The sequence below is a fragment of the Eubalaena glacialis genome, chromosome 4 (genome assembly GCF_028564815.1).
Source record: "Eubalaena glacialis isolate mEubGla1 chromosome 4, mEubGla1.1.hap2.+ XY, whole genome shotgun sequence".
NCBI lineage: Eukaryota > Metazoa > Chordata > Mammalia > Artiodactyla > Balaenidae > Eubalaena > Eubalaena glacialis.
In genome coordinates, this window is record NC_083719.1 from 47,888,715 (window position 1) to 47,914,621 (window position 25,907).

Below are 25,907 nucleotides of genomic sequence, written 5' to 3' on the forward strand. Positions count from 1 at the left end.
TATTTGTCATACCTCATAGTTTAGTGTCATACGCAAATATCACCACTGCCATTAATATCTTTATTAAAGATCTGGTGCTGAAGAAAACAGGGCTGAGAATGGAGCCCTCTGGCTCCTGATCTTTTGTCATAAAAATGTGTAGATAAGCTTGGCATTTACAAGGTCCTCAATAAATATGTTGAATGAATAAAAGTTGTAATGACAAATACCTAGAAATTGGTTTTGAGATTGGTTTAATTGCCAAGCTATGTTACTTCCCTGAGCAACATGGGCTGTTGGTTTATGTTGAATCACTTCATTTCTTCTTCTTTTTTTAATATGAAATGTTTCACAAATTTTTGTGTCATCCTTGTACGGGGCCATGCTAATCTTCTCCACATTGTTCCAATTTTATTGTATGTGCTGCTGAAGCAAGCACTGAGTCACTTCATTTCTGATAGCCTCATCAAAAGCATGCCACAAATTAGTATGGATATATTTCTTCCCTGTGTCATCACCTGGTAAGGAGCAGGTGAATGTCACCCCTGAGAATACATGTGTTAATACCTGTAACTTCCCTCTACCATAATAAATCCTTTTTTTCCTTTTGCATAAATGTTGAAACATGAAGACATGTAGCAGATCTCTTGTTCATGATGTTCTATACTTTTATCTACATAAATGGTCACAAGTAGTACACTCAGGTAGGATGTAGACCACTTTTTGAATCTCCAGCCATAAAAAATTTTGAATTGTCAACATCTAAAAATTGTATTTTCCCATAAAAATATGGATTTTTTCACTTCTCTTGAATAATTAGCATTTCTAGTTTCAATAGGCCCACATTCACACATGGCCTAAGTTAGCTGGAGCTGAGTAGTCATATGACATGGGCTGTTAGTTGTTCTCCTATATTTGTTTTCCTTTTTGCCAACAGTAATTGAGTTCCCACTTTCTAGCTGAGCACATGGCCACTTAAAGACCCAGCTTCCTTTTCAGTTAGGTCTGACCAGGAGTTCTGGCCAACAGGATGTTACTGAAAGTGGTGTGTGAAAGAAAGAAGTGTCCTCAAAGGGAGGATGCCATCTTCTTTGTTTTCCTTTTTCCTGTTGGGTGGAATGTGAATATAATGGCTAGAACAATTTTGTTGTATCTCAAGGGGGAAGATGCTGATAGAGGATATGAGAGCAATAAGAAAGTACCTAGTTTCCTGATGATCTCAGAATCAGCATACTGCTGAGGACTGCCTTCCTGGACTTTTATCAAAAGAAATGAATTTATATTTTATTTAAGCTATGTTACTTGAGTTTTCAGGCAAATCTAATCCTAATCCATAAAAGCTACTGCCTTTGAGCAGGTATTCTCAGGTTTATCACAAATCCCACCACTATGTAATAACTCCCTAATATTGACCAGGAGCTGCCATTTATCATATCACACTTTCTCTCACCATTAAACATGGAAAAATGAAAAACTGACATAGTCATGTGTTTCAAAGGAAGTTGAAGAGCATATGTCATTGTGGAAGTAGAGACTATTCCTACATGACTAATACTGCACACCAACTATTAATGCACACTATATTAAATATGACTTCAGAAGCTATTATGAAACCAACCACAGTAAGAAATATACCCAGAAAAGCAAAGACATGTTAATGACAAACTTAATGAATAACTTAATGGACTGAAAACAAGGACTGGAATTACAGCAATGATAATGGTGTAAAATGTATTAAGTAAAAAAAATGTTCTTGGCATTAAAACCTTTTGCCAATGATGGGTTTATGAAAAGGTTGATTGCAGCAGAAATTGTGTCCTGAATAGAAACTAACATTTGCAAATATAAGTTTAACCTCATGTAATATTTCTTACCATGCTGAAGCGGGAGTGAAGGGATTTACAGTATGAAGCAGCATGAAAAGTTTAAATCATTTAGTTTTTTTCCCCTTCCAGCCAATGAGTGTACAGATATAAAAGATATAAATACCACCCAAGTAGCTATAGTCATTTGTGGTGTCTGGAAGGCTTTAAGTGTTTGAATTGCTTTTGAACTTTGTGCCAGTAATAGGCATATCAGAGCATTATTTTTGCGTGTTGAGTGAAGTGGGTAAACAGGGCTGCAGGAGGTGCTTCAGCAAGTCAGAGCTAATACTGGACTTGTTTTTCAAAACTGAAGTCCATGCTGGCAGTTTGCACAAGTTATACAATAATATGTTTATTTCATAATTAAATAAGAATAAAATTTAATTTAGAAAAAGAGAACATAAAATGAATATAGCAATGAATACTATGAAATGAATGTGCTACTGTGGTTTGAACCACAGGAGACATGTCAATGCTTTCCTTCCTTGGTGAATTGTATGCAAAGTAGATGTGGTGTGAGAATGAAGGGATTTTTTTTTTTAGATGTTTCTAAGAAATTGGTTTGTGTTATCTAAAGAAAGTGTCAGCTGAACCCATCAGTGAAGATTTATTCAAAGATTGGGACTCCGTTTGACATTCACACTCTATTTCTCTACAAGTGTGTTCGCAATCAATTACACAAACAAATCATTCCTTTTATTCATCTAATTTCTAACCAAACCGTGCCTTTGGGAAACTCAGTAAGCCACAAAAAAAATCTGGCCTTTAATATGCAGAAATCATTTTCCAGAAATTTAAGTGATGATTACCCCTTGTGGAGCTAAGAACTGAATTCTAAGTTATTTGATTTTGAAATTTATAAAAATAAACTTAGATCATTTTGCCTTTTCTCAGCTAATATTGATAATGTGAATAAAGAGCTAAAAAATGGAAGTTAGTATACTAAAGTGTAGTTCCAAAAACTAACCAGGAACTGAATTCTATAAATAACTCAGATATTTTAAAAATGCAAAAAAAACCCAAAAAACAAAAACCAAAAACCTGAGTGAGGAATCTATGTTTTGGAAAAACCATATCTGTGAAAAACTTACATTATTTTTTTTTTAATTTTTTAATTTTTTAATTAATTAATTAATTTATTTATGGCTGTGTCGGGTCTTCACTTCTGTGCGAGGGCTTTCTCTAGTTGCGGCAAGTGGGGGCCACTCTTCATCGCGGTGTGCGGGCCTCTCACTGTCGCAGCCTCTCTTGTTGCGGAGCACAGGCTCCAGATGCGCAGGCTCAGCAATTGTGGCTCACGGGCCTAGCCGCTCCGCGGCACGTGGGATCTTCCCAGACCAGGGCTCGAACCCGTGTCCCCTGCATTGGCAGGCAGATTCTCAACCACTGCGCCACCAGGGAAGCCCAAAAAACTTACATTATTAATTTGAATAAAATTAATATTGCTCACAGATGATGAAGAAAAAAGTCACATTTCTCTGGTTCAAGATAAAAAAATAATGAATTATAGAAGAAATACATAAGCTTTTGCACAGCAAAGGAAACCATAAACAAGACGAAAAGACAACCCTCAGAATGGGAGAAAATATTTGCAAACGAATCAACGGACAAAGGATTAATCTCCAAAATATATAAACAGCTCATGCAGCTCAATATTAAAGAAACAAACAACCCAATCCAAAAATGGTCAGAAGACCTAAATAGACATTTCTCCAAAGAAGACATACAGATGGCCAAGAAGCACATGAAAAGCTGCTCAACATCACTAATTATTAGAGAAATGCAAATCAAAACTACAATGAGGTATCACCTCACACCAGTTAGAATGGGCATCATCAGAAAATCTACAAACAACAAATGCTGGAGAGGGTGTGGAGAAAAGGGAACCCTCTTGCACTGTTGGTGGGAATGTAAATTGATACAGCCATTATGGAGAACAGTATGGAGGTTCCTTAAAAAACTAAAAATAGAATTACCATATGACCCAGCAATCCCACTACTGGGCGTATACCCAGAGAAAACCATAATTCAAAAAGATACATGCACCCCAATGTTCATTGCAGCACTATTTACAATAGCCAGGACATGGAAGCAACCTAAATGCCCATCGACAGACGAATGGATAAAGAAGCTGTGGTACATATATACAATGGAATATTACTCAGCCATAAAAAGGAACGAAATTGAGTCATTTGTTGAGACGTGGATGGATCTAGAGACTGTCATACAGAGTGAAGTAAGTCAAAAAGAGAAAAACAAATATCGTATATTAACGCATGTATGTGGAAACTAGAAAAATGGTACAGATGAGCCAGTTTGCAGGGCAGAAGTTGAGACAGATGTAGAGAACAGACATATGGACACCAAGGGGGGAAAACTGCGGTGGGGTGGGGATGGTGGTGTGCTGAATTGGGCGATTGGGATTGACATGTATACACTGATGTGTATAAAATTGATGACTAATAAGAACCTGCAGTATAAAAAAACAAACAAACAAAACAACTAATACTAAACTTTCATTGGGTTATTTGTATGGAAATATGTTAATATAAATGTTTCAGACATTACGTGAAATTTCTAAAAATCTTATATGTTCTGGTATAATGTTATAAGTCATAATTCTAGTTATTACTTTAAAGTGTATATCTCAGAAATAACTAAATTTCCTTGTCAATTGCACTATTATGAACTTTCATCAAATCTTTAACCGTGGTCATTTTAAAGTCTTTTGTCATTTACAGACAGTTCTGGGTGTACTCTGATGCTTTTGCAAATATGTTCCTATAAAAGGGGTTCATCTTCAAGGAATTCATAGAAAAGACTCTGACAAGTACAGGTTTCTGGTAACTGTACTGCTGAACTGAATGAATAAGCATTTTCAGAACTCTAATGAAAAACTGATGAACTCATAAAAGTGCTAACAAAAGATCAAGATGAAAAAAAAATTAATTACATGGGACTGAGTGAACTGATGAGGATGATTTTAATTTTTGTGACTTTCTGTTTGAATTAAAAAAAAAAAAAATCCCACAAGGACTCAGAGGCAAAGAATATACAAATCAATTTACTGCAAAGTAAAGGAGCTGTTACAGTGGAGGATTACTGGACTGAATGTCAATATTATGACATAGTATGAGTGTGTCTCGTGTTTGGTAATTGCAACCATTGTTGCTTTTGTTGTGGTCATCCATTTACAATGCTTGGTGTCAGTCTATTTATCTCTTGTAAAAAAAAAAAAAGAAATGCATAACTAAAATATTTATTAGTATTTGAATTTACATCAAAATTTAATCTCTAATATCATATATTTGTTACATGCTTATAGCAAAGTGCAATAAAAATAAATGATATAATTCTCATATTTGATTCTCGTTACACCACCCCTTCACTCATTTACCATGTTCTCCTGGCCTTTGTAAGCATTGGAGATTGTGAGCCCTCGTCTTGCCTTTCTTGCATTCCTTCTAGATACAAAGATAATCAATGCCCTGAGCAGGTAAAATTTCCAAAAATATTTGTCATTTTTCCATAAAGGGGGTAGACAAGAAAAGAAAGCCCAGAACTTTAGAGCGAAAGGCAATGGAGAAATTCAGTGTAACCATAATATTACCAGGTGGAAATGGGCTAGAGTTGGAGAAGACCAAGTAAAGAAATCTGAACTCAAGGTTTCATAAAGATCCACTAATTTTGTTTGGCTATTGAGATTCACATAGCAAGTCTCTGGTATAACAGCAGCCCTCTAAAGGATTCAGGGAGGATCTATGATAGGTGTACAGACCAATAGCAACCTTAAGAATAGGACACTTTGCCATTGGGTGAGAAGAAAGACTACAAGATTAATGCAATACCCAAGTTGTTAACTAATATTTAATAACAAAATTTCATACATAGTAAATTTTAAAAATAGCATAATCAATTAAGCATTTTATCATTTGCAAATTATGAAATTGTTGCTCTGCACTTAAGTGCCTGATAATGGTGGTGTTCACTAATAAATTACACATATATATGGCATCTTCTATTTGCCAAGCAGTGTTCTAAGTACTGAGGATACAGCAGTAACTAGAACAGACAAAATCCCTGTCCTCATAGAATATACATTCTAGAAGGCAGAGAAGGATAAAATAAATAAGCAGACCATGTCCTGAGGAGGTAAAATTTGAGAGAATTTGACAAGACCTCAGAACCCAATAATTATGAAATTTTAAGTAACAAGAGTTCTATTAGCTGAACAATTATTATATGTAAGAACTTTATTTCATTTATCTTTACAACTCTGTAAGGTGTATTTTATTCCCTTTCCACAAACGAAACTAGCTCAGGGAGGCTAACTTGCTAAATCAAGTGGTGGTTCCATAATAATTTGGATGGGAACTTTACAAGTTTCAGTTTAGGCAAAATACATGTTAATTCCATTAAAATTTGAGTGTTTATTCAGTATAAGATAATTCATGAGTCTTTTATAAAGACACTCTACCTTTGCCTTCAATGAACTTCAGTTAACCTTGAATATAAACCTCTACTTATTTATGTATTTCACACAGTGAATACCATTTTAAAATGCGTTCTAAATATTACAATGTGTGATTTTGGAACAGGAATGAATTTGACAATTTTCTACTCCAGTTTTCTGTCCCTTCCTTTTTTTTTTTAACTAATGGAAAAAAAGAAAGTAAAAAAATAGTATTCAAATTTCACATGTTTACTTGGTAGTAAAACTAAGATGAAGACTCAGGTCTTCTGATTTCCAGTCTATTTTTTATTATTTATTTCTTTATGAAACCAGTACATTTTTAAAATAAACTTACCATTCCTTAATGTTCATAGTGATCATCACTGAGTTATTTTTAATACATTTTTTCCACAGTACTTACTGAAACTCAAATTTTTTCATACATAATATATAAAAAAACATTAAAACCATACAATAAAAATAGTTAATAGCTCAATTCTCAAAGACCTATTAGGAGTACTATTTCCTCATTTTAGCACAATATTAACAGTACATTTATATAGATGATATACAGTTTCACAGGACAGTGGATAACGCTACTACACAGCTGAAGAGAAGCTGGAGAGTGGAGTGTGAGCCACCTGGGAAGTAGCAGCTCTCCTGTTCTTGCTGGTGTTTGAACAGGAATGGGTTAGCAGGCCCTAGTTTAGTACTGTTGCTAACTCTTGCTATAATGATTAGATGAACAAAAGAGAAGTGGCTTGTGCCAATCACTCTTGTGCCACACTCAGACAATCATTTGTTGCCTTCAAGAGTTGACCACCAGTGTCTAGGAAACAAAGTCACTGGTTAGGCCCAAGGCTACAGATTCTCTGCAATAACCACCGGACAGACTGTCAAGGCATAAAAAGTAAGAGGAGCTTGAGGAATTTGGTATTAAACACTGACTTGTGTTTTTAGTGATAAAATAACAAACCAAGTTAAGATTGTGACATTTACTTAGTTCCAAGCCTAGGGAGAGCAAAGACTGGGAGAGCTGTATTAACCCACTAGTACAAAGTTTATGAGTATCCTCATAAGGATAAAGAGGAGTGGTTTGTCAGGAGGATACAGGGCATTTGTAGATTCCTACCCACAGAGAATTAGAGAGGTCACAACACAGCTGTTTGTCTTATTATTTCCCTTAGATTTTTTCTATTTTTTAATTGTCCAATTTTAAAAGCAGAAAAATAAAGAACTAGATGGCAGCAAAAGAACTATGCCTCCCGTATTTGAGGATGTTGCTGATATTCTAGTAAGATAGATAAGCTTGCCTTACCAGAAATGACTTGTAATAAATTCTAGGCACCAGGGTTTAGTACAGTGATCAAGGCAGCACAGAAGGACTGTACATATTTTTTGCAAAGAAAAGCCATATTCATGATTGAGCTTTGTTAGCTATGTCCCCTAAATTTAATATTTTTTCCAGAGCTAAAACAGAAGAAACAACTCTATCTTAGCAATAGATTTAACCTTCAGATGTCTAGAACCTTCATCACAATCCAAAGCAAAGTGATTATTTTCCTTTCTGTAATTAGCTTTCCCTGCTATACTTTTTGAAAGGAAAAGTCTCAAGCATGCTAGGCTTTTTGCCAATTTCATTTCTGGCGTGGTTTGACTGATTTTAAGTTTACTGTTCTAATGATACTCAAGAGTTTTAAAATTCAGGCTCAGTAAATAGGATCTGAATATAGAGAAAAAATTATGTTGGAAAAAAGGAAATTTATCAGTGTGTTTGTTTATAACAATTATAACTTACAGAAATTCTTTTCTAATCTTCAGTAGTTAACCATTTTTATGGAAACAACCAAGTATTAGTATATGACAGAACAGTAATGAAGTATGAGTTAGAACTATGCAGCCATTAGGTTTAGTGACTTTTCTTTGAAAGATAATTGAGATTAGTTTGTTGAGACAAACTGGTTTTATTATTGTCTCACTGAGACTTTAAATAACAGAGCTAAAGGTTTTTGTTTTCTAGTGTCTTATCAATAGTAGGCTCTCTATACCTTTGTGTCCTTTACTGAAGAGTCTTCATTTTGAGGTTATTTCTATCTGTTAATACAACTTTTACAGTTTAAGGGTTTGTCTTCAGAGCTTTCTTTAAAGGTTTTTATCTAGTTTAAATGGGGCTTTTTAGTATAAACTGAAGAGAAAGAATGCTTCAGCTGAAGATATCTTTTTTTTTTTTTTCTCTATTAAGGTATTTCCTCAATTAATTGTAAAGAAAAGACTTGGCAGGAAATATAAAAAGCTTATCTATGATGCTGTTTTTGGACTTCCTGTTAAAACATAGATTTTGGGCTATGTCAATAAAACGTGTGTTTATTCGTTCTACATATTTTTAAAAACTAGGCATTTCACAGGTGTACCATAAATGACTTTAAAACTGGGATCAATTTGAGGTGCAGTAAACAACTGGCATATGTGTCCTTTGAAATATGGCAGGATACAAGCACTTTATATGACTAAAAGACACATACTGTTAGCCAAGTCACCATGGAAGGAAAATCTGTAAAATGTAAAAGGCAATGGAGAGAAACTGCAGGTGATTACTACCTTTGTAATAGGTTCATTGATATATACTGTCACTAAGATTGGACAAATACCAATTGAACGAAACAATTAAAAAAAAGTTTCAAGTAGAAGCCTCTATAGATCGTTCCTATTTCTCCAAGTGTTTAAAAACAAAACAAAACAAAGGTGTAGGGTGGGGAGGAGAATAAAACAATAATTAAAGTCTCTCCTGATGATCACAGTCAGGCCTGAATTAGTGACCTCACAGGTCAAGTGCAAAATCTCGAAGTACAGAATAGAAACCACAAAACAAGTATTTACTGAGCACTTACTAAGTAGCAGAAACTGTTCTAGGATTAAAAAAAAAAAAAAAAAAATGGTGAGCAGGAAGGATAAGATAAGACTATGAAGGAGAGAGTAGAGTAGACTTTACATGCAATTATTAGGTCATGCAGAGAAGGAAAAAAAAAAAAAAAGAGAAGCAACAATTAAACAAATATTAGAAGAAAATATTCCTGAGCTGAGAGAAGGCTTGAGGCTTCAGATTGAAAGAGCTCACAAGAGGTCCAGGAAGTGAGGGGGGAGGGGTAGACTTATCAGACATCTGATAAAATTAAGGAACTCTAAGGATAAAAAGAAAAAAAGAAAACAAAACCCTCATAGTTGACAAGCTTTTAGCTATAAAGAACGAGTTCCCCACAAAGGGGAAAAAAATCAAACTGGTTTTATTATAAAATCCTAGTCTGCAATAATAGAAGCTAGAAGACAGTGGACATAATAGTTACAGGGTAATGAAAGAAAAGGACTACAACCCAAGAATCCTACCCAGCAAAATTACCATTTCCTCTGCCAGAGGAAAAGATGATATTCAATAATTAAAGTGTATCACCCAAATACATTACCTAAGGAAGATATAGTGCAGTTCACAATCTTTACCACTGTACATGTGGCCCTAAACAGGGGAATGGTTGGAAGCAAATGGTGGTACATTCACAAGGTGGAGTATTGTGATGTTAATAAAAAGAATGACTTAGTGTTTGTAGCTGGGATTTCTTCTAAGACACATGGAAATGAAGAATAGTTTGTACTCAAATATCCCTAGAACCAGGAAGCATGGCACACCATGCCATGAAGAGCCACACGGGGAAGGACCAGGATCAGTCAGGAGGCAGAGAGGGAGAGGGTGTAGCATGGCCTAGAGTCTTTATTAACATTTTTTGTGGGAAGGAATGGGGGAGGCAGGGCAGGTACACTGAGTAAGTTTGGGATTGGATATTCTGAATAATTTCAGTAGACTGGGCTACAGGGGTGGTTCCTAGCTGTCTGGTACCTGGCTCTGGGGTGATTTAGGGCAAGGGGAATACTGGCTTGGCGTGTGAGAATTTGATAAAGGAGATGGTTGGGGGTGTGGACTCTGGATTGGTTGTCTTGTATATTAAAGGCATGCTTCCAGGGGAGTCCTTTGCTATCTCTGGGAATTAGTTCTGGAAGGGGCAGTGTCACCAGGATCGATCAAGGATCCAAATGCCAGAGTATCAAGGACACAGAAAATAAGAAAATGTAGTCAATACAATTGGCCCTGTGACACTCTGGCATCATATTAAGGAATCCTTGGGGGTGATACTAGTGGAGACTTTTAGCAAGCAGGGCATAAGTTGCACTAACAGTGTAGAAAACATTTTACTAAGAGAGTAGAAAGGAAGAACACAAGTAGAGGTGTAAGGAGTCCTTGCAGGCCAGCCTATAACTAGATTTTCTATTTATACGGCATTAACCAAGAAATAGATAGGAAATTCTTGGGGTCTCCAACAATATCTAAGTGGAGTCGGAAAGTGTGCTAAAGGTATGATATATCAAGGTAGCAGGTCCAGCAGTTGTTCTGTTGGACAGTATGAAATGATACATTAGTAAAGTATATGTAAGATTAGTGGGATTGTATGTAACCAAGGAGAAAGAGTGGTTGTGGCGATCATGGTGGGAGGCACAAGGTGAGAGTAGGAAAACGCCTTGGGAACTAGGTGGCCCTCTCCCCAAAGTGCTGAAGGATTTGACTAACATGAGGCAAATGCCTCCAGGGAAAGCAATAATCTCCATTAATTTAGAACACAGATAGCAGTAACCTCTACTAGATTTCTCTTTAGGCACAGGTGTGCGGGGTGTGCCTTTTGGCAAAGAACAAGGAGTAGGATCATGGGCTAGGCAGACAGTAGCTCAGAAATGTAATGGGATCCCTAATACCGAAGGAAGAAAAGCAAAAATGTCCTGTGTCCAATTTGTGCCTTAGGAGAGGCAACCCATATGTGTTGCTGGAAGCGAGGTTTTAGTGTCAGAGTGAAGTCATCTCCAAGGATGAGCACTTGGACTAGGAGATGCCCTCTGGGATATGGGGCTGGGGTATCCTTTCCAAGAGGGTATCCACTCGAGGTGATGTGGGGTATCACATTTACCATGTTTGGGTCTTCAGATTGTAAATTAATGAAAGTATACAGACCAATAGCAATAAGACCAACAGTCAACAGGAAGGTGAGCAGCTGCACTGAGAGGGTTTTTGTTTTTGGTGCAAGTTTCAGCTCAAATGGGTCCTCTATCAGGTAAACAGCTGTCTGGTATATGGACAATTTGGTTAATGCACCCCTTGATCTGGCCTCCAGCCCTTCTGGGATGAGGGAATGATAAAACATTTATAAAGATACGGGAAGACATTATAAAAAGGGTCTCATTTACAATGAGTCTTTATATACATGGAGGCAATGCACATCCCCTTTAAATATAAGGGGGATAGAAAATTTTTAAAAGTTGGTGTGAGGTGTAAACTGGCCAAGGGGACTTGAATTAAGAGAGATTAAGGCCTAGAGCAAGATAGAGACCCATTTAGGGGTCCATTTACCTGAGTGGAATTTGAAAAAGAGCTGTGTGAGACCATTATGTCTCTTAATTAAACTGGCTATCGGATACCTACAAGGGATGTGAAAGTTCTATTGAATACCTTTTCCAAGAGATTAGCATTGTATATTTTTAGAAGAAAAATGTATATCTTAGTTATTATCAATAACGTCTGTAACTCTGAAAGTAGTATGGCGTGCAATGGCAAGGCCTTGTATTGTAGCCTAAATATATATGGAGATGTGTGATTTTGACTTATATTTTGGACATCTGTGAGGCAAGAGAGTCCCAGTTTTGTTAGTTTTTTTCTCCTTTAAACGGACAATTTTAGGCAATGACCCAGCAGTTTATAATAAATGTGAAATGAGGCTACTTGTTGGCCAGGGCATCAAGCAGTTTGGTTGAGTGTGTTGTTTCTTGGGTCCCATCCTTTATTAGGGACATCCTGGCTAAGAGATGGAAAACAGCTTCATTGAGCTCCATCATGTATGATGGTTAGCAGTGCCATTTGCATAGTCTATGTACTCCCATTGCTGTTCATTCAGTTAATCCCAAGTGGATTCTGGGCAGCCAAGTGATCTGGGGGAGGGGTGACATCCTCCAGCACCATGGCATTTAACAAGGGACTGAGGACAGGGGAAGCCACCTCCTCCTGCAGGTGGAATATGCCAGAGAGCTCAGGTTCGGCTCCATCCTGTCTAAAGAGGCCTTGGTAGCTGGTAGTATGAGGCTGAGAGGGCAGTTTCTTGCATCATAAGCCCTTGGACAACTTATGGCCATCCTAAGTGGTCTAGAGATTCCAGGAGGTATGACAAGAGGTTGCCAAAATTTCCTTGGTGAAAGAGTCCTTCAGGGCACTAAAGGGAGTACCTACTGATTTTAATTTGGAAGTAAAATTTGTAAATAAAGAATATGTTGCCTTCAGAACCCCCAAAGTACTAAAACATGTTGGACCTGTATACCTTAAATGTATATCAAATGAGTCTCCTTGGAGGAGGATGTCACCAATGCAACATCACACCTGTGCTCCTGGAAAAAGGTGGATGCAGTTGAGATCTTGTCTGCCTAGATTGTGATGGCAAAGCTGCTGAGGTACCCAATGGACAGTCTGGAAAAGGTGTATTGTGTCTCTTTGAAGTGAAGGCGAACAGCAGCTAGAGGCTGGTGAAATAGGCACTGAACAGAACATGTTAGCCAAATGTACAGGGGCAAAATATTTACCGGTTGTTGACTGAATAGAATCAGTAATTTCAATAATATTGGACATACAAAACTACAATGAGGTACCACCTCACACTGGTCAGAATGACCATCATTAAAAAGTCTACAAATAATAAATGCTGGAGAGGGTGTGGAGAAAAGGGTCTTACACTGTTGGTGGGAATGTAAACTGGTGCAGTCACTATGGAAAACAGTATGGCGGTTCCTCAAAAAACTAAAAATATTGTTGCCATATCATCCAGCAATTCCACTCCTGGGCTTATACCCAGACAAAACTATAATTCGAAAAGATACATGCACCCCTATGTTCATAGCAGCACTATTTACCTAAATGTCCATCTACAGATGAATGGATAAAGATGATGTGGGATAAATATATATATATATATGTATACACACAGACACACATATATATACACACAATTAAAAAGAATGAAATAATGCCATTTGCAGCAACATGGATGGACCTAGAGATTATCATACTAAGCCAAGTAAGTCAGAAAGAGATAGGCAAATACCATATGATATCACTCATATGTGGAATCTAAAATACAACACAAATGAACATATCTACAAAATAGAAACAGACTCACAGACATAGAGAACAGACTTGTGGTTGCCCAGGGGGAGGGGTGTGGGGGAGGGAAGTATTGGGAATTTGGGATTAGCAGATGCAAACTATTATATACAGGATGGATAAAATATAGGTCCTACTGTACAGCACAGGGAACTATATTCAATATACTGTGATAAACCACAATGAAAAAGAATATGAAAAAGAATATATATATGTATAACTGAGTCACTTTGCTGTACAGCAGAAATTAACACGACATTGTAAATCAATTACACTTCAATAAAATTTAAAAGAAATAACATTGGATATTGAGTATGGGGGCCCCATTGGATGGGACCACATCATTAACGTTGTAGTAATCTATCATAAGGTGCCATTTTAATCTTATTGTTATATAAATTCTTTAGTATATTCATTTAGTATATAAATTTTGGATTTTCAATTGGATCAAATTATAAAACTTTGCTTTAATATTATATTTATGTATATATTATTCAATTACCTTTTATTTTCTGTTTTTGCTTTTAAATCTTAAGTAATCTACAATTAGCATTACGTTTGCTAGACTGGTGTTTGCTTAGTACCTAAGATTTAAAGTTCCTGTTTTTTCTCCCCTTGAGCTTGTATCCACCTAAAGTGGCAGTCAGTTTTTCTGTTCTCTTCCTGTTTCAGGCTTTTGCACCCTGAAGGTGCAGTCTTTACTTTCTTTTTCTGGCTGATAAGAGGAAAAAAGGGAGGCTGAAGGGGCCAGGTACTTCTGGGCAACTTACCCCCGGGATTGCCCCTGCCCATGGAATCATCAGTCCCTTCCTCACACTGCCACCTTTTTTTTTAAACTTACAGAATGGCTTGTACCTCTAGATGACTAAAACTTTTCCTTTTTTTTTCTGTTGGGTGTTTACCTGATAAGCTCCTATTGGTCGCTTGTGGCCTCTCTGTAAGCAGCGCCCCCCTTCTCTAGGGTGTCCTAATCAACCTTAGAGGGGCTAGGGTCTACATCTAGGAAAGCAACGGTGGAATCAACTTCATCTTTTACATTTTTCGTTTTGAGCATGAGACTCTTTGCATGTCGATAAGTAGCAGCTCTTATGAGGGCCCATATGCACGGACCAGGGCTTTGTATTTCTAAAATTAATTGGATCAACTCTTCAGGTTTTGGCAGGGGGCATGCTGGAACCAGGTGCTCCTTTCCCCTCCTCTCCTTCTTCATTAAACACTGAGCCACGGTCTCCAGGGATGGGACCTCTTATACCCTACTAGGGTGGGGAACGGATTGCTTGCAACAGCAGTAGGCAGACATAGCAGAGAAGCTTGTGACCTGAACAATGCTTGTGGGGAGCCATGATCTCCTGAGAAAGCCCTCACACCAAACCCACAAATGGCCCACAGCACATAAGCGAGTGCTCAGGTGGAGCCATCTCCGATTACTTTGAGGAACAGGCTGAGATTTGACTCAGAAAAGCTCAGAGGGGAAAAGGAAAATGGTTCATGGATGCCTACAGGAACATGTAACGTCACAGACACTAGGTACTGATATGGCCTCATTGGTTGTCAGCGCTGCCCAGTCAGTGGATTAGACTCATCCCATGGCCCTGGGAGGGTAGTCATTCCACATCCCCAGCAGATGGACCTTTTCAAAATGTACCAGTTACCTATATGTATTTGCAGTTTGGAGAAAGACTCCTTTTTTCTTAAAATTAAAAAAAAATTCCAATTTCAATAGCATTCTCAAAGATTGTAAGAATCCTCACCAAGTGAGAAAAAGTGAGAGTAAAATGGTCAGGGCTTAAGAAGGTCAACTATAAAGTAAACGTATGGAAAACGTTTGGCCAGAAAGGTCTGATATGAGGCCTAACACACACTTAAAAACTCAACAACTGTATACTTGGTATTCAAGCTCACAAAAACCTCTTTAACTAGTCTCCTATTGATAGAATCAGAAAGAAAGGGAGTATAAGATTAGGTTCATGATAATCACTTGTGGGTTATGACACAAGAAGAGTAGAAAATAAAATAGAAATTTTATGACATTTCATGTTTAAGCCAGATTCCCTGCCAGGATATTTTCTGCTTTGATGAATGAAGTAGGACTTGGTCACATCTTAAACAGATTCATAGAAGAGTAGTTCAAGCTGCCATCTGATGCATTAAAATAAAGGAAATATGGTATTTTCCCTAAGTTAAATACCTCCTGTGATGCACTTTTTAGATTGTGGAAGGCAATGAGTTCAAGAAAACTTAACATAAAGCTAGACAATGGTTAAGTAAATGAAATCATTGCAAAAACGGAATACATAAATAAGAATAAACAAATTCTGATGCTAACTTTTCAACTAAACTTTTTGATATAATCCTTAGTAAAATCATTCTTGAAAGTGAAAATGAGCAAGGTGATGGTACAACCAGCAGGAGAAAGTCAGTGCTGATAATCTCTACGTGCTCACCCTCCAAGACTGCATCTTATTGTTCACACAATCTGCTCAAGTTCCCACAAAGGGGCTACCATGACCTGTCTCCTTCTACTATAGCTCTACGGGCTGCGGCAGACAACAGCAACTGGGATCAAGGAGACATGTTCTGATTAAATAAACTATATGGAACTCTGCTGCAGGATTTCATGCAACTATTAACTTCATTTTAAAACAAAAGGAAAAAAACCACCCAAATTCAGGGCTAATGTAGCTGTCACTGGACAATTAAAAAAATAAAACAGTCCTGTTTTAAAAGTTTCATCAATAGAGACAAAAAGTACTCAGAATGATAGTCATCCTTCCTCATCACTGCTGCTCCAGGCATCTTCAAATGCTGGATTTAACTGTGATCTGGTTGAAGTCTAAAAAAAGGGGCAAAAAAGAAAGACTCAATTATTCTACCTCATAATTTTAGGCCCACAATATAGTTATGAAATATATCAGATAAAAAGCAACTAGATTATTTTTGAAGAAACTATACAATTGTTAATTTCAACCCAAAAGTTAACAAAAGAAACACCCAGCATACAATATAATGTAACTTCATTTTAAATAGACATATCAGACTTTATCCAAATTATGTTTCCTTCAAAGTAGTTACCTCATACACACACACAGACATGCACAGACACACAGACACACACACGATGCTGCTGCTATTACTTAAGGCATTTTTACACCTCTTCGGAGTTACCTGGAGAAGAGGGCACATTAATATCCATGTGGCTAAGGCTGGACTCAGGTCTATAGTCTGACTTGAGAGCCCAAAATATTAATGTGAGCAACTTTTTACTGCTTGGATGGACCTGATTTTTATAAATAAGCAAATATCCACATGTGGGGAATAAGGTGTTCATCAAACGGAGTAATATCATTTTTGGTATTAAGTAGCAAGGTTTATTTATTTATGTATGTATGTATGTATGTAGCTAGGGAAGCAGTTGAAAAAGACAGGCAAAATGTATTGGAAACGGTAACATTTTGTCATTAGCACATAGGTTTCCCTGGGAGATTTCTGTGAAAGAGAACATGCATTAGACGGTATCTATCTAAAATAACAAAACATCACAGTACTCTTACAACTTTAAAGCTGTACCTAATAAACGTAATCAGCAACAGAGGAATTTTAATTACCTGTGGTATTTCAAATCAATTCACTTGTTTGGGGAAATTTTTTGAATGGCTAACCTTCTTATTCTTTGGCAAATGATTAAAGGACTTTAAAATGATCTCTTTTTTTTGAGTATCTGGGCATTATGAGCCACGTGTGCTTCCTACTCTGCAGCTTTTATGTTTGCTGCCAGTTTGTTCAGACTCCAAATCCAATAATGTATTAGTTCTTAGATTATTCTTAAATTATCTTAGATATATTACCTTTTACAACATATAGCAATATTTTATGTTAAGGTCAGCCCCTACTGTATGTCTGAGAACGTTCATTTCCTTTTGATGAACATGATGATTTAGACTCTTAAAATTCAAACAATGATAACAGTAGAAAAAGTGGGTGTTTCCAGTTAAAAAAAAAAAAACAAAAAACAAAACAATATGTTAATTTAGGTATGCTTTATAGTTGTTAAAGCTTAGATCTGAGTCCATTACTTAATCTAATGTTGGTATTGTCACCATTACTAAACCTAATATTGGCTATAGTCACTTAGTTGTACAAACAAAATTCCATTATACCTGGTGTCCAGATCCAAAACGATTACCAAACCTCAGCAAACTATTCACTTATTTCTAGTAGCAGTCCACTGATTTGCAAGAGTAGCACACTGAAGACTGTTCATTTATTCTTTCATCCAAGTGTTTACTGAATTTCCTACCTTTCTGGGTTTATAATTTAACTACCAAGTTAGGTTATTTAGTGACAGTTTATTTAAAGATGTATTATCCTTAGGGGTTAGGTGATTATTCTTCCCTACTCTAGCTCTAAAAGCCTTTAACTCTGCCTTAGATATCTACCAAAATGTCCCTGGGTAGATGAACCACACAAAGGCCATGCCTTCTAATTTCACTATGGAAGCCCAATATGTAATGTATTAAACATTTAAATTTCATTTGAAGAATCAACAGAGAAGCAAAATTATTTTAATGTAAATTATTGTTGCTATGGTAAGCAAACAAAAATAAGTGAAAATTGGAAAGGCAAGTTGCATATAAATTTTACTGTTTATAGCAGTAAAGGATAACAATATGAATATATTACAGTATTATTAGAAGTACATTTTATTGTTAAAAAAACACAAATAAAACATCTTACTGGGGCTTCCCTGGTGGCGCAGTGGTTGAGAATCTGCCTGCCAATGCAGGGGACACGGGTTCGAGCCCTGGTCTGGGAAGTTCCCACATGCCGCGGAGCAACTGGGCCCGTGAGCCACAACTACTGAGCCTGCGCGTCTGGAGCCTGTGCTCCGCAACAAGAGAGGCTGCGATAGTGAGAAGCCCGCGCACCGCGATGAGGAGTGGCCCCCGCTTGCCGCAACTGGAGAAAGTCCTCGCACAGAAAACGAAGACCCAACACAGCCAAAAATAAATAAATAAAAATAAATAATTAAAAAAAAAAAAAAAAAGAATGGGAGAGTTCCTTCTAAAAAAAAAAAAAAAAACCACATCTTACTTGTAATTGAAAGCGGCAGTAAAAATATTATATATGATGTGGTACACATATACTGTTTGAGACCTACTGATCAAGTTAACTACCATATATTACTTCAGTTTTCTCTACAACATCTCCTCCTAGTGGACATTCTTTCTATGCTTGAACATATCCATCCAGCCTGCCTGTTCTACTGACAGATAGTTGTGAATGTTATGGAGACAGGGAAGCATGAGTTTAAAGGGGATCTAGTTCAGGTCCATATAATGGGAAGGAAGAACAAAACCAAACTGGACCATCTTCCACACATGCATCTTGATAAATTCTAAATTTCTCACTGGTAATTAGTGGAAAATCTTTATAGGTAGAATATAGGGTTGTCTCAATATAGCAAGTGACAAGTGGTAAATAAAACAGCTACATATTGTGTAACTGTCAAAATAAAGTAAGATCCTTGATGAGAGGTCAGATTTAAACTGTAATATAGTCACCCTAGAGATCTCAGACAGGAAAAAGTGATTAGGAGTTATATAGGCTTGCTTTGATTGTGACCAAATGTTGGGAAGAGGGGGCAAAAGGAAGGCAGATTCCTCAGAATATAACAAAACAGCCTGCCAATTAAATAATAGGATTTACGCTTAAAGATCATAAAACCTGTCCCTATTGCCCAATGCCCTTCAATTTCTTATGGTAGAACTAAATTACTCCTCTATCTTGGATATCAGAAGAAACACCCCTAAGGGGTTGTATCTTGGTTGATGGAGAAGTAAATCTCATCTCAAGGGTGGATTTGAAAGGAAACTTAAGAACAATTTTGCTTTGATGATTCTGATGTTTGAAGATATCATAAACTTGTCTCAGATCACTAATGAATGGCAGAACTGGGATTCGAACCCAGTTACCAGTATTACTATTATTTAGTTTACCTGAAACTACAGACAAAGTGAGTGTGTGAGTATGTGCAAGTGTATGTTTTGTTTTGTGTTAAGTTGCCTCTCTGGGGAACTGCAGCAGTCATTCATTTGATAGGTGAGATGAAAATACTTTTAAATATGAGTTAAATAGTAAATATACATGTAAAGAACAGGGTCTTGTGTAGACAGACTTCTCTCTTGGGATCTGCATCGCGATCATATTCATGTTCTACCTACATTCACAGAAATCTTTCAAACTAAAATTTTGTGGAAATAATCTTAGCACTTACCATTTTATATTAATTTGAGAATGGTGCCTATCTTAAAGCATATACACAGTGCATTTTAAAAGGTAAGGTTTCATAGCTCTAAAGCTTAACTATAAAGCTAACTTATTTTTTGTGTACCTCTGTTTGATTTCTACTTGTTCAGCTTAATTTCCCACATACAAAAATTCTTCTAGATGGGGAGTTCAAACTATCACTGTAACTATATAATGAGGAAATAAACCATCAGAGTCACATACTCTCTTTATAAAATAAGCAATTTAGTTTTCTTCTAAATAATATCCTTTTTTCATACATAAGTCAGAGATGATTTATTTCTAGTTTTTTTTTATAGTTTTCCTTTGGTAAATGATTGTTAATCTTTCTAACATGGCCTATAGTATTATGAGTTGGATTTAATGTATATAGTAACTCCCAAACAGCAGGACACAGTAATTAAATAATAATGCAAAATCAATGGCTGAACCAAATTATTTGAACATATTAAGCTTTGTACAAAAAAAATTCAGTATTTAAAGCAGGTGTACACTAAAACTAATCAAAGCCATAATAAATCAAATTAGACACATGATGAAATCTGGAAGATTTCACCTTTAGATAGCTTGACAAAAAAGTAAAAAAATTCAGAGGCTACCTAAGACCAGAAATCATGTCTTACTTATCTTTGTTTTCCCACCACATTTTTCAGGTTCTTTATTCACACTGTCATATTTGTACCAGTTTATGCTCTGAGATAGGCACTAACAGACTGCTGGTAGAAGTGTAAACTGATAAAATTTGATAGTGTGAATAAAGAACCTTAAACATGTCATACATGATAACTCAAGAGGTAACACTACTTCTAGGAATCTAACAAAAGAAGTAATCAGAAATGTAAATAATTTTTGAACAGATATTTACCTTGATGTGTTTATAATGATCAAAAGAAATGTATTCCAATAGGAAAATATTTGAGTAAATTATGGTAAATAAATGACAGAATGCTATATTATTAAAAACAATATTTACAAACACTTATTAACGACATGGAAAAAGTCTTAAGCAGGATGCTAAGCTGTATGTTCAAGCATAATATTAACCATGCTAAAAAGTATGCACAGGAAAAAACAAGAATGAAGTAAATCAAAATGTTAATAGTAATTAATAAACTTCAGAAATTTATGTTCTTCTCTTAATATTTTTTTGAATTTTCCAAATATATTATAGAGGCAAATTATTTTTACAATCACAAAATAGCAAGAAATGCTTTAAAAGTTTCTCTCATATAAAGTAAATTAATAAAAACTTTTTTTATGATTTAGAAGTCACTGTACAATTTGTATAAATAATATTTACCTCCTCATCATCAGGAACTGATTCATATACGGACGGTATCCAAGCAAGAATATTGCAGTCTCTGCTACCACTATAAAGTTCCTATAACACAAAGCAAAGATGTAATTGTAGGTCACTTCAAAGCTGGTGCCAATCTGAAATAAATGACATCAATTTTTAAATGATTAATTCTTAGGTTAGATTAATTAAGATTAATTCTATTTCTACTCCCCAAAGAAACTGGGCTGAAGTTTTTTTCTGTTTGTTTAAGATGTAGTAAAGCCTTGTTTTGTATTTAAAAATAGTATTAGGATATGTTAACATGTTGCTAACATGTTAAAATTCACAAAAACAATCGTAATTTTTAATCATAGTATCCATTTATTTCAAGTGTCAGAGAATGAGAAAAAAATGGAAAAAATAAATTTTGTCCTTTTCTGTCAATAACTGAGCTTTAATAAAGACTTCAATGAAGAAACCATATGAGTTTCTAGCTAAAATAGGCCAAAAGTTCAAAAAAAGAACTCAACTAAAGAGCATTAAGACATATATGCCACGCTTGCTGAGAAGCTTATTTTATAAGCAGCTTGGGTTGATGCACAGTCAGTGTCAATGTCTTTATGGATATGCTGTCTGCACATGCTGAACAATGTTCATTCGCCTCCCCACAGAACTTCAGAAATATGTTGTGTTGGCTACTACTGAAAATATTCCTATGGGGCAGTGAAGTAGATACGCTCCCATACAAAGGGTATAAATTGCTATAATCTTTTCAGAGAATGAAATCTCAACATGTGTCAGAAGTTTCTGTATGCATTTCTAAGAAGTCATGCCAAAGACACACATGAAATTCAAGGATATTATCATATTATATTTATAATAACAAAAATAACTATAATTTTCCAAAAATTATTGTCCAGGGTAATGATTTATATATAAATTTATGCTGCATTAATATGATGTGATATTACATAATCACTAAATTTACTTTTGAAGAATATTTAATGACAGTGGAAAATATTCATATTGTCAAGAGAAAGGAGCAGGATGTAAACCAAATAGTCATAGTGTGGAAAGAAAAAAACAGGATGTAAAATACTAGGTCAATTTTTTAAAAAGCTGAATGGATGCAAAAATACTACTCTCTTTTACTTTTATAATTTAGATTTATAATTATTTTCCTTTTCAGAAATCATAATAGATGGAATGGGATAAGAGTTGGAAGCTTTCTGATGTAATGCAGTTATTCAAATCTTTCTCAGTGCATAGCACATATGGAAATGGTATTTGTCGGACTTCCCTGGTGGTGTAGTGGTTAAGAATCCGCCTGCCAATGCAGGGGACACAGGTTCGAGCCCTGGTCTGGGAAGATCCCACATACTGCGGAGCAACTAAGCCCGTGCACCACAACTACTGAGCCCACGCACCACAACTACTGAAGCCCGTGCGCCTAGAGCCCGTGCTTTGCAACAAGACAAGCCAGCACAATGAGAAACCTGTGCACCGCAACAAAGAGCAGCCCCTGCTCGCCACAACTAGAGAAAGGCTGCGCTCAGCAACGAAGACCCAATGCAGCCAAATAAATAAATAAAAAATAAATTAAAAAAAAAAAAAAGAGGGGGGTCTGGGCAAGATGGCGGAAGAGTAAGACGCAGAGATCACCTTCCTCCTCACAGATACATCAGAAATACATCTACACGTGGAACTGCTCCTATAGAACACCCACTGAATGCTGGCAGAAGACGTCAGACCTCCCAAAAGGCAAGAAACTCCCCACGTACCTCGGTAGGGCAAAAGAAAAAAGAAATAACAGAGACAAAAGAATAGGGACGGGACCTGCACCAGCGGGAGGGAGTTGTGAAGGAGGAAAGGTTTCCACACACTAGGAAGCCCCTTCGCGGGCGGAGACTGCGGGTGGCAGAGGGGGGAAGCTTCGGAGCCACGGGGGAGAGCGCAGCCACAGGGGTGCGGAGGGCAAAGCGGAGAGATTCCCGCACAGAGGATCGGTGCCCAGCAGCACTCACCAGCCCGAGAGGCGTGTCTGCTCACCCGCCGGGGCAGGCGGGGGCTGGGAGCTGAGGCTTGGGCTTCGGTCAGATCGCAGGGAGAGGACTGGGGTTGGCGGTGTGAACACAGCCTGAAGGAGTTAGTGCGCCGCAGCTAGCCGGGAGGGAGTCCGGGAAAAGGTCTGGACCTGCCGAAGAGACAAGAGACTTTTTCTTGCCTCTTTGTTTCCTGGTGCGCGAGGAGGGGGATTCAGAGCGCCGCCTAAACGAGCTCCAGAGACGGGCGCGAGCCGCGGCTATCAGCGCAGACCCCAGAGACAGGCATGAGACGCTAAGGCTGCTGCTGCCGCCACCAAGAAGCCTGTGTGCGAGCACAGGTCACTCTCCACACCGCCCCTCCCAGGAGCCTGTGCAGCCCGCCACTGCCAGGGTCCCGTGATCCAGGGACAACTTCCCTGGGAGAACACACAGCGTACCCCAGGCTGGTGCAACGTCACGCTGGCCTCTGCCGCCGCAGGCTCGCCCTGCATCCGTACCCCTCCCTCCCCCAGCCTGAGTGAGTCAGAGCCCCCGAATCAGCTGCTCCTTTAACCCCGTCCTGTCTGAGCGAAGAACAGACGCCCTCAGGCAACCTACACGCAGAGGCGGGTCCAAATCTAAAGCTGAACCCCGGGAGCTGTACGAACAAAGAAGAGAAAGGGAAATTTCTCCCAGCAGCCTCAGAAGCAGCGGATTAAAGCTCCACAAACAACTTGATGTACCTGCATCTGTTGAATACCTGAATATGCAACGAATCATCCCAAATTGAGGAGGTGGACTTTGGGAGCAGGATATATTACTTTTTTCCCCTTTTCCTCTTTTTGTGAGTGTATATGTGTATGCTTCTGTGTGAGATTTTGTCTGTATAGCTTTGCTTCCACCATTTGTCCTAGGGTTTGGTCCGTCCATGTTTTTTTTTTTTTTTTTTTTACTTAAAGAATTTTTTTTTCTTAAATTTTTTCTTAATAATTTTTTTCTTATTTTTTATTTAAAAAATTTTTTCTTAATTTTTTTCTTATTTTTTATTAAAAAAATTTTTTTCTTAATAAATTTTTTCTTATTTTTTATTTTAAAAAATAAAAAAAAATTTTTTCTTAATAATTTTTTTATTTTTAAAAATTAAAAAATTTATCTTAAAATATTAAAAAAATTTCTTAATAAATTTTTTAACAATTTTTTTCTTGATTTTTATTATAATAGTTTTATTTTATTTTTCCTTACTTTATTTTATTTTATCCTCTTTCTTTCTATTTTTTCTCCCTTTTATTCTGAGCCGTGTGGATGAAAGGCTCTTGGTGCTCCAGCCAGGCATCAGGGCTGTGCCTCTGAAGTGGGAGAGCCAACTTCAGGACACTGGTCCACAAGAGACCTCCCAGCTCCACGTAATACCAAACGGCAAAAATCTCTCAGAGATCTCCAACTCAACACCAAGACCCAGCTTCACTCAATGACCCGCAAGCTACAGTGCTGGACACCCTATGCCAAACAACTAGCAAGACAGGAACACAGCCCCATCCATTAGCAGAGAGGCTGCCTAAAATCATAATAAGGCCACAGACACCCCAAAACACACCATCAGACGTGGACGTGCCCACCAGAAAGACAAGATCCAGCCTCATCCACCAGAACACAGGCACTAGTCCCCTCCACCAGGAAGCCTACACAACCCACTGAACCAACCTTAGCCACTGGGGACAGATACCAAAAACAACGGGAACTACGAACCTGCAGCCTGTGAAAAGGAGACCCCAAACACAGTAAGTTAAGTAAAATGAGAAGACAGAAAAACACACAGCAGATGAAGGAGCAAGGTAAAAACACACCAGACCTAACAAATGAAGAGGAAATAGGCAGTCTACCTGAAAAAGAATTCAGAATAATGATAGTAAACATGATCCAAAATCTTGGAAATAGAATAGACAAAATGCAAGAAACATTTAACAAGGACGTAGAAGAACTAAAGAGGAACCAAGCAACGACGAAAAACACAATAAATGAAATTAAAAATACTCCAGAAGGGATCAATAGCGGAATAACTGAGGCAGAAGAACGGGTAAGTGACCTGGAAGATAAAATAGTGGAAATAACTACTGCAGAGCAGAATAAAGAAAAAAGAATGAAAAGAACTGAGGACAGTCTCAGAGACCTCTGGGACAACATTAAACGCACCAACATTCGAATTACAGGGGTCCCAGAAGAAGAAGAGAAAAAGAAAGGGACTGAGAAAATATTTGAAGAGATTATAGTTGAAAACTTCCCTAATATGGGAAAGGAAATAGTTAATCAAGTCCTGGAAGCACAGAGAGTCCAATACAGTATAAATCCAAGGAGAAACATGCCAAGACACATATTAATCAAACTATCAAAAATTAAATATAAAGAAAACATATTAAAGCAGCAAGGGAAAAACAACAAATAACACACAAGGGAATCCCCATAAGGTTAACAGCTGATCTTTCAGCAGAAACTCTGCAAGCCAGAGGGGAGTGGCAGGATATACTTAAAGTGATGAAGGAGAAAAACCTACAACCAAGATTACTCTACCCAGCAAGGATCTCATTCAGATTTGATGGAGAAATTAAAACCTTTACAGACAAGCAAAAGCTGAGAGAGTTCAGGACCACCAAACCAGCTTTACAACAAATGCTAAAGGAACTTCTCTAGGCAAGAAACACAAGAGAAGGAAAACACCTACAATAACAAACCCAAAACATTTAAGAAAATGGGAATAGGAACATACATA

The 25,907-nt window shown here is 37.2% G+C and overlaps 1 protein-coding gene and 1 non-coding gene across 2 annotated transcripts in view; both read right to left on the reverse strand.

Annotated features, from left to right (window-relative positions):
• Positions 1–312: 312 nt before the first annotated feature.
• Positions 313–418, reverse strand: LOC133091574 (U6 spliceosomal RNA). Its single transcript, XR_009700917.1, has one exon. It is a non-coding gene; the product is annotated as a U6 spliceosomal RNA (small nuclear RNA).
• Positions 419–15,856: 15,438 nt separating this feature from the next.
• Positions 15,857–25,907, reverse strand: part of ERCC8 (ERCC excision repair 8, CSA ubiquitin ligase complex subunit) — a 64,259-nt gene continuing 54,208 nt past the window's right edge. Inside the window, exons 11-12 of the mRNA XM_061189287.1 lie at positions 21,141–21,221; positions 15,857–16,367 (exon numbers count right to left, since the gene is read on the reverse strand). Coding sequence (XP_061045270.1) covers positions 16,299–16,367; positions 21,141–21,221 — 150 coding nt within the window. The 3' untranslated portion in view covers positions 15,857–16,298. The remainder of the gene's footprint in view (positions 16,368–21,140; positions 21,222–25,907) is intronic.